The following is a 10118-nucleotide window of genomic DNA, read 5'->3' as shown; positions in this document are numbered from 1 at the left end:
TATCTAGAGTGTAGGAGGCAGAAGGAAATACGTTTCATTGAAGACTACGTGTCTGAACACAAATATCTTTTCAGTGGACAGATCGAGGCATTTGTAGCCTTGGTGGCAGAGACTGTAGCCAATAAAGACACATGTTTTTAAGCAAAAATTAATTTTATGTTTATTGTATGCTCTTAAATTTGGCCAACAGGCACATCCAAAGACATGCATGAATTGATAGTCAGGTTTCTGGTTATAGACCATTTCGAAAGGCAATTTTTGTTGGAGAATTTTTGTGGGCAATCGATTGATAATATAGGTAGCTGTTAAAAATGCATCTTTCCAGTATGATTATGGAAGATTGGAGTGAGTTAACAAAGCTAAACTCATTTCAATGATTTGCCTATGATGCCTTTTAATAGAGCCCATTTGTTCATGTGGGTAAGGACATGCTAATCGATGATGAATCCCATATGTTTTAAAAAATTGATTAAGGCGATGATATTCGACTGCCCAATCAGTTTGTATAGCCTTTATCTAAGTGTCAAAGTGGAGTTCTACATGTTTTTGGAACTGAAGAAAAATTGATTCAACATCTGATTTTTGTTTAATTGGAAAGAGCCAAATAAATTTGGTGAAAGCATCAAGGAAACAAACATAGTAACGTGATCTATAACTTGAAATGACCGAACTTGGTCCCTAGACATCAGAATATAGTAATTCTAAAGGTTTGGAAGCTTGAAAAGTAGAAGCAGTAAAAGATAAATTATGGCTTTTAGCCATTTGACACTCAGGGCAAACATGTTGCCTCTTATTCGTACCAACTGGGAGTTTATTTGTTGAGATAACATGATTAATAGTGAGAAAGGACGCATGTCCCAATCTACGATGCCGATCAGTTATAGAGACTCGAACACCAACAAAGGCTGAAGGAGATGATTGCTGTTGAAAGGGCTTTGAAAAATAATATAAACCATCTTGTAAATGGCCTTTATGCTGGATGCTCCCGAAGTAATCCTTTATCAGAAAAACGTTATCATGAAATTTAAAGTAAACATGATTGTCGTGAACAAACTTGTGAACAAAAAGAAGGTTCCTTTTAATTTGAGGGACAACAAGAACTTGATCTAATATGAAAGAACGAGAGGGAGTAGATAGTTCAGCGGTACCAAAGTGAGAAATGTTCAAACCTGTGCCATCGCTAACTTGAATTTGATCAGATCTATTGTACTCATTGCTACGAATATTGAGGTTATTAAGATTGGAAGTCAGATGATGAGTAGCTCCAGTGTCGGGATGCTAATCATTCTCAGAGTTTTGCTGATTGGAAGCGACCATGGCTTGTGAATTCTTTCGTTGAGGTGGGTGGAGATAGGTAATATCAAAACGATGGAAGCACTTGTGGACTGCGGGTTCGAACTTTTTACATAATTGGCACCAAAGTGAGGAGTTATTGTTACCATATGAATTGCGGTTTGAGATGGGATTGTTTTCTTGATCATTACTGAAAGATCCCATATTGGCTAGACTCGTTTCAGAGCCTGGGCATATGAGGAGAGTATCTCCAAATTCTGCAGACGCATTTTGGGTAAAAAACAAAATTGGAGAGGGGTCTGAGCGGCGCGCGCGCACGTGCGAGCCTCAAAATCGGATAATATCTAGCAGAGGAGCTCCATGTTCCCCCCTTATATGGCTCCCACGTAGGCACTGTGTGCCTCACGTGCCCCGCGCAGGCGGGGGCGTGATATTTGGTATCAGAACCAAGGACGGCTCTAGTCCGAGGGTGGCTGAATGAAAGATCCCGCATTGGCTAGACTCGTTTTAGAGCTTAGGTATATGAGGCAGGTGTCTCCAAATCATGTCGATGCGTTTTGGATGGAAAACAAAATCGGAGAGGGGTCTGAGCGGCACGTGTGCCCGCAGACCTTGGAACCAGATAATATGTGGCAGGGGAGCCCCGTGTTTTCCCCTCATGTGGCCCCCATATGGGCACTGGGTGCCTCACGTGTCCCGCGCAGGTGGGGGCATGACAATTACCCCTACCAGCATTATATTTCTCACGCCACTGTCCTCGATAATTATTGGAATTGCTGCGGCCTCGGCTCAAGGTGTTGTTTTGTTGCCTTGTTACAACATTGGCATAACCTCCTGGCAAGGATGGGGGCTGGTTGTTGTGGATGATGCGAGCCTCACTAGTGAGGAGTAGGGAGTATACCTCTTCTAGTTGTATTGAGTCCTAGCGGAAGTTAATCATTGCAACCATAGAGTCGTACTCGGGGCCAAGACCTGCAAGTATGTAGGTTATGATGTCATCACACATCATCGGTTGACCAGCTATGGCAAGTTTATCGGTGAGTCTCTTGATATGCATGAAATAATCAGTGGCCGATATGTTACCTTTCTGAGCTATTGCAAGTTAAGACCGTACTTGGACGGCTTTGGCTTTGGATTGAGCTGCAAAGCCAGTTTCAAGGGCATACCAGACATTTCTGGAAGTTGTATAGTGGACAACGAGCACTTTATCGGTGAGTGAGGAGTTGATTGCACTAAGAATGAGGTTGTTTTGTCTATCCCATATAGCATAATCGAGATTTGGAGAGGTAGAGCCATTAGGTGTAGTGAGCTCGGTAGGAGGTTTTTTTTTGCAGTGCCATCAATGTACCCGAACACTTGTTTTCTTTGAGGTATGGCAACATCTGTGCTCTCCATATGGGATAATTGTTGCAGGTGAGTTTGGAGATATTGGCAGTGGAATTGGGATTGAAAATAGGAAGAGAGGTTGTTGTGTTATTGGAGGTAGAAGATTGAGGAGAAGACATATCGAGTGACGTTTGTCTTAGGGCTCTGATACCATAAAGAAATTCAAGATGAGAGTTGAGAAAAAGAACTTTTCATTTTCTCTTGATTTTACATTCATCATGTTTACATATTTATACAAGTATAGCGTATTCAAAATTTAAATTTGAATGAATTTGAAATTCAAATTTTCAGCTATTATGACAGCTAAGAATTCCTCTTATGGTGAGTTCAAATTTGGCAGATGTTATGAAAGAGCAGCAACTAGTAATTTTAATTAAATAGAACATTTCTTTTGTTGATGTTATGAATATCAGCTGTTTTTATAATTAAATCCAGATGTTAAAGGAGGATTTGAGTAACAAAAACCCAAAACTTGAAGAAAATGTTTAAAAGTCAGTTATTCATTATTTATGTATACCTATAGTATAAAGAATGAGGATTAGGGGATCCTTTTGGTCTATCAAATTTGTCCAGCAATAAAATATTATTTGATTTAGGACTTTATTATATGAGAATGATCAACCTGAGTAGGTTTCAAAATAAAAATTATGCATATAATTACTAATCTCGATCTCCTCCCTCTCCATCCAAATCCTCCGTTTAATAGGATCTTTCTAAGTAACATTTAATTTCCTTTGTCTGTAGCTTACCTTTTTTTTCTTTGATATCTATCTCCCTCTAACAATCTTATTGACTTCCAATATCTATATGCCATTTTAATTCCAAATTTTAATTTTTATATTTAACATTATTTTTACTTATCTTTTAAAAGAATATTGCATGTATAAAAGTAAGCATAGGAGAGGAAACAATAATATACACAAGCAACCTGTCTCTGCATGGCTTGGACCACATAGGCAAGTGTGACTGATCAGAAATTGCTCAGTTCTGAGTCAAAAATCAGGGGTGGGCAAATGAAATTGAGTCCGAGTCATGAGTTTGAGTTCCCTGGCCTTGCTTCCATGTGAACATAGATATACAACTAGCCAACACCCTGCATGCAGCGATCAAGAACTGATCATATCATGGCCTGAAAAAAAAAGGAGGGTTCCCTAGCAGCCTGCATCTATACATATATAATTGAATTACCCCATGGATCCACTGTGTTGTTTTGAATTATCAAAAGCTAATCCATCCTTAGTATTGCAAAAAAGGCTCGTTTGGTTCGCGGGAAGCATTTTCCCTCCTAGGAATATGATTCCTGGGAAGAAAATTCATAGGAAGAGAATGTCTGGGAATGTATTTTTGGCATATGGTTAAATATGAAAAAGTGACAGATTTACAGAGTGTTTATGTTTGGTTGGCCATCCATTTTCCTAAAAAAGTTGTGTAATTCCTATGAAATGTGGAAATTATATTCTCATGGGTATACAACTTTTCCATCTCTCTCCTTTGAAAACTCCAACCAAACAAAAAGCATCTCATTACTTTTCCATTGACCATACTTTTTTTCCTTCTTTTCCCGCGAACCAAACGAGCCCAAAGTGAATCCTAATAATGTTTTGGTACAATAGCACGAAAGGCATAGCTAGTCAACATCGAGGGCATATTTGATGGAAAGAAGTTAGCCTACGGAATGGAAATAAAAATGAGTGGCCACCATTCCAGTTGTTTGGTTGCAAATAGTCTCATTCCCATTTCAATTCTATAGGTGAATGGAAATGCCCCAATCTTTCAAAATCCAATCCGGATTCTTTTTTATTATTCAAATTTCATTCCGATTTTGATCTGATTTCAATCACAAACCAAACATGTTGGAGAATATGGCCAATTTGTTTTCGATTCTGATTTCGATTCTTGCCGTGAACCAAACGTATTTGGAATGATATGTAAGAATGTGGAGCTCCCGATTATACTCACTTGAATCTATCGAGCGAGTAGAAAAGTGGAAATGGCATTGAATTTTACTATATTTTGGACATGCATGTAGCCTGTTTGCAAAGGCAGGCATAGCAGTAAGATGCGCTGTACTGTAGAATATGATAGCACAAATACTTCAAATTAAGTATAAAGAAAGCAACTGTAGGAGTGGTGGAGGCCTTGCTGATCAAATTTGCAATGGATCGTAATGATGAACACTTGAATCCATTTGACTTTAATGTCACTTCCAACCAGTAAAGGAACAACAACTAGTCAAAAAAATGCGGCACTCAGGCAACCCCAAGAAAAGGGCATGAGGAAGGATATTGCGGATCTTATCAAGCCGCATTTTTCTGCAACTTGAGATGCAAATAAGAAAATAAACAAACAAGGGATCATCCCTTCGAACTACCTCGACTACATGCCTGAGCTGACATATATATCATATATAATTATAATGGAGGCCACTAGCTATCTGGATCGATATTTTTATTTCATGTAGTGATGGGACGCAGTAATGGCCGGGAGACTATCTCCCAACTACATGATGGGTCACCTCTTGGCTCTTGCACACCCTTTTAAATGCAAACAGCTCCGAGTCTTCCTTCTCTCTACCTTCCGTTGTTCCCTCTTCCAACTATAAATAGGATGGGAGAGTACAAGGCTCTTCTCACCTCATTCCTATCCATCTTCAAGTCAATAGTAAGGGATGGCTTCTAAGGCTTTGCTTGTGTTTGGTGTTCTCTTGGTGGCAGTCCTCGTCTCCTCAGAGGTGGCAGCTCAGGAGCTGGCTGAGGAAACCCGTGAGTTTTGTTAACTTTCCTCACACGTTATCCCTCAATTAATCCTTAAACATATCCTTTCGTATATTTGGGAATAAGGGTGGTGTAATATATGTTCTACTTGCTGCCCTAGGTTTCATACAAGTTCCGTTCTATTAGTTTCAACGGGGTGCTGATCAGCGTATTAATTCATCAAAGATTGCACCTAGCCTATTTCCTCTAAGACAATTTTTCGAGGAAGCTTTTTTTGTTAACTCATACAACTAATTATTTGCTGCCATACATGATTAGGAGCAAACCAAGATCACATGAATCACTCAGGCATGTTATAGCAACAGGTCATGCATTCATGCAGAAGTCAAACGAACACCTTTTGGAGATCACTCATGAAGGCATGCAGAAGCCAAATAACTAATAGATAGATGGACGTCAACAGCATCTACAAATAATATTAAGAACTCTCAAGATTGACCAATAGATAGATATATCATGGACTAAACGTAGTTCATGTTCAATATTTTAAATTGTTAAGGGACACCATGCATATGATTAACCTACCATCGTGATCTCATGCTCCATGCAGATGAGAAGAAAACGGATGAGGCCGGCGTTCAGGACTACCCCGGCGGCGGTTATCGCCACGGCGGCGGCGGCGGCGGCTATGGTTATCCGGGGCGTGGATACCCTGGGCATGGATATCCGGGGCGCGGCTACCCCGGCCATGGCGGATACTGCCACTACGGATGCTGCCGCCGCGGATACTACGGCGGTTGCCGGTGCTGTTCTCGCCCTGATGAGATCCCCGACGCTGAATACCTGCCTGAGGTGCAGAACTAGGAAGACTGCATTCCATGCTAATAGACACTAAGTATGGTGCTTTGTGTTTCGTATGGTTTGTGAGTGCTGTCTTATGGAGTGAATAAACGGTTGTATCTGTCCGAGGAGAGCTCTGCGCCCTTCTAATCCCGATGCTTCGCAACCTATCTCTGTAGCGTTTGTCGTAATGATAATGTCATGGGTGTTGTCTGCTTCAAGCTGTCTTCTTCGCTTGTTTTTTGAATTCTTTCGTCTGTGAGTGAATAGCTTGAGTTTGCGGGTCCGGCATTCAATCCTAGAATTAACACAACGAGCTATGCGGCGCGACGACGTTCGTCACAAATTTAATAGTTGAAAATAAATAAAAATAGAAGTTCAATTTGGAAAAAAATAAGAAAAAAATTAACGGCCAGAACTCCGGTGGTCCTAACTCTCCTTTCCTCACACTTCATTGTTTCACAAACTATTCGAACGGTGAATATTGGTTGAAATGAGATTCTCTGCCCTTCGGAAACGATTTGAATGGTGGATATTAGCTGAAATGGTGGGAGGATGGTCGAGTTGCACCATGGTGAAATCATTCAAATTTACAAGCGTCGAGTAATTTGCAGTCCTCTGCGTTTGAAACTTGACAGCTGGTACATATATCCTTCTCCAGGAACTTCCCTTCCATCATAGTAATAACATCTCTTTTCTAGAAACTAGCAAAGGGAGTTAAAGGCTACAAGGATCCATACCTGCAGGCATTGTGGATTAAACTGATAATTTCGGCTAAACTGTGGGGATGACAAGCTCTTTGTAAATGCACAAAAATAAGAGTGAACTGAAAATCTCATCTTGGAATTGTGTCTAACAAAGCTTTTGCTCTTGTGATAGATGAACTACTCCATGAACTGTGGTTCAAGTAGTATAAGCATAAGACATCTTTTTATACAACCTCCTGAGAGGGAATATAAAGTTCACATAACTTCTTAGAGAGTCTTTTTTCATCAAAAAAAACTTCTCAAAGACTGTAGATTACGACACAGTAATATTCATCATCCAGGTTAGAACAAATTCTTTATACAACATTAGATGACCACCAAGTTATAGCATTAGAAGAATTACACGATTGCTTAGCTTGCAATCAATCAAGTTGTGGCTGAGAAACCTTTTTAAAGCTAGAGAATCCTATTGGTAATGTAATTTCCACTCCTACACACCTAGTGTTTTAGACCCAGAAGAAGGCACTCAAGGAAAACGTCGAGATGGTAGGGACAAATAAAGTGTTGAAGCTTTTACCGTAAAATTAAATATCTCGCATTTAAAACTTGGAAGGAAGAAGCAGGATTGGTCAAAGGAGAGTAGTTCTTTTCTTCTTTGCAAAGTGCTTTTGATCACTTATTTGTCAGTAAAATGGCTAGATTTGTTGGAAGATACCAATTTCCCTAAAGCAGATACTATAAGGTATCCCTATTCAATTATCTTTTGGCCCTAGATCGGCACACCCAATTAGTAGATCATATCGGGATGAGATATCCCACTTTAGCCTTTTTTCATTTATTCAATAACTATATATTTTAATGTAGGCATCAATCATGCGATTTTAGCTATCCGACCAAGTTGGATACTGCATCTCTAGAGCTAAGATTCAAGAAGTTAGTGACTATGCGCAACAGAGCCCTAATAGTGTGGACTGCGGAGATACTGATAGGAGGGTGCAAGAAAGTGAAGAAGAAGAAGAAGAAAGTGAACCAGAGGAAGATGGAAGCTCTGGGTTGAAGAAAATGAATAGTTCTTCTTAATGCCTCTGTACAGTGGATATACACTCATATATATATATAGGCCTATAGCCGTATCAAAAAGGAATCAAATGAGGATCAATTAACTAATTCTGATAGGAAATCAAAACAAACAAACGGAATGATTCTAACTGAATCAGTTGTGCTGACTTGAGTGAAATTTCGAGTGTTGCTGCAATGCTCTTGAGCGTGCCATGATACGCTAAGAACTCACTGTAGCAGCACATGGGGGGCCAAGCTATTCAGAGTTTTGAGAGAGCTCAAGACCATTGCATGATGAATTTAAGGATCCCTCATTAGGTAGGAGTTAGGATGCGGCACATGTTTTGTTCAATAGCCATTGCATTATCTATGACAAAGTTTGGGCATGGTATGACCAGAGGTTAACAAATACAAGAAATTAGAGCATGTTGTGCAACATAGCAGTGTAACAGATTAAGCATGATTTGATATATGACATTGTAACTTTACATCTCGTTTGCGTAATATAACATTGGTACATTGTTATATTTTGTGTATTATGTTGCAAATGGCATCTTAACTATGGTATATCTAACTGTGTTAGAGCCTCTAATTTTTTCCAACGCTTTTTAGAGCATCTACCGATGTTTATAAGCGTCGGTAATTTTGACGACGCTTTTGGAAAGTGTCGGCAAAAAATAGAAGCTATGTCGACGCTTATAAGCATTGGCCCGTTTTGAAGTCTGCCAACGCTAATAAGCATGGGCAGAAATCAAAGATAGGCCGACACTTATAAGCGTTGTTCGAATAAATTTTTTAAAAAATAAATAAAAAGGCTAATTAAAAAACAAATATGGTTTAATGATTCTTTAACAAATGTCCGATGTTTCTTTTATAAATTGCAATTTATATGATGTTTTTGTACAAATTACAATGGGAGAGACCGATTAATGGTTCTCTCAAATCTCGTTTTCATTGCCTTCACATCCCCAAATTACAATGTGGATTAGAGATGAACATATATTTTTTAACAAAATAGATAGGATTAAAGATGAACATATATTTTTTAACAAAATAGATAGGATTAGAGATGAATGCCAACAAAATACAAAAAATAGTAAAAAAAAGAATAAAAAACCATACAAATCAGCAAACGACCCACTTCGGACAAGCTTTCGGTGTTTCTTTCTGGCGAGGGATTTGGCGATGGGGATTGCAACGGTTCCCTCCACTTCAGACAAGCTTCTGACGATGGAGACTGCATCATCCCCCCGGTCCTCTTCGGGCTTTGCCATCTCATCGGATTCTTGGATCGCTTCCCGAATCATGAGTGTCGATCCCTCGAATGTGGAACCAAAGCGAACGAAGATCTTGGAATTTCTTTAGGATAGGTTGGGAGGCAGGGTGTCGGCCAGAAAAATCGCAAAGCTTTCTGAAAAGAATTCAGACATGCATGACATATAATGCTAAAACTAGAACATATAACCCCAAAATCTCTGATACTCGAATCAATCGAACAAATAGAGAAAGATGACTCGAGAATTAAAGACCTAGGTTGGAAGAATGAAGACACCAAACACGGGAAGGGGATCCTGAGTGCAAGACAAATCTGATGAAATTTTTACCTGGACAAATCCAGAGCTCGGAGACGGCGATATCTCACTACCAGAAAACACGCGTATAGTGACGGGAAATTAGTGACGGACCGTTATCAGTTACTATTTGTGACGGCTTAGTGACCGACAGAAATTTGGTCACCGTGGTGTAAACTTAGTGACCGTTTAGTGACAGACCGGTCACAGAATGCGCGGGTGGGATGGGCGCCAAACCTTAGTGACCATTATAGTGACGGAGTATCTGTCAGCAATATGATAACCAAAATTGCAACCAGACAGTGACAAATGTAGCCGTCACAAATATAGTAACCCTAGTATTTATAAATTTTTAAAAGATTATTTTTGGCAGTAACAGATTATTGACAAAAATTTCTGTCACCAAATTTAATTTTTAATTCCAAAAATATTAAAAATATTATTTTTGAGTAAACCTAAATTAAAAGAAAAGATAAAAGGAGGAATATCCAAAATGAAACTAAGTGTGCCCGCCGTTCCGCCCAAATTTCTTCGATAATCCAAATTCC

General features: G+C 39.4%; 1 protein-coding gene across 1 annotated transcript; it reads left to right on the top strand.

Moving 5' to 3' along the window:
• Positions 1 to 5269: 5269 nt before the first annotated feature.
• LOC103713624 (glycine-rich protein-like) lies at positions 5270 to 6454 on the top strand. The gene is made up of 2 exons (XM_008800626.4): positions 5270 to 5441; positions 6004 to 6454. Exons 1-2 carry the CDS (start codon positions 5348 to 5350, stop codon positions 6255 to 6257), a joined length of 348 nt encoding a protein of 115 aa, XP_008798848.1. The 5' UTR covers positions 5270 to 5347; the 3' UTR covers positions 6258 to 6454.
• The last annotated feature ends 3664 nt before the right edge of the window (positions 6455 to 10118 follow it).

Source organism: Phoenix dactylifera, unplaced genomic scaffold, assembly GCF_009389715.1.
Source record: "Phoenix dactylifera cultivar Barhee BC4 unplaced genomic scaffold, palm_55x_up_171113_PBpolish2nd_filt_p 000580F, whole genome shotgun sequence".
Lineage (NCBI taxonomy): Eukaryota > Viridiplantae > Streptophyta > Magnoliopsida > Arecales > Arecaceae > Phoenix > Phoenix dactylifera.
This window is presented reverse-complemented; position numbering and strand designations above follow the sequence as displayed.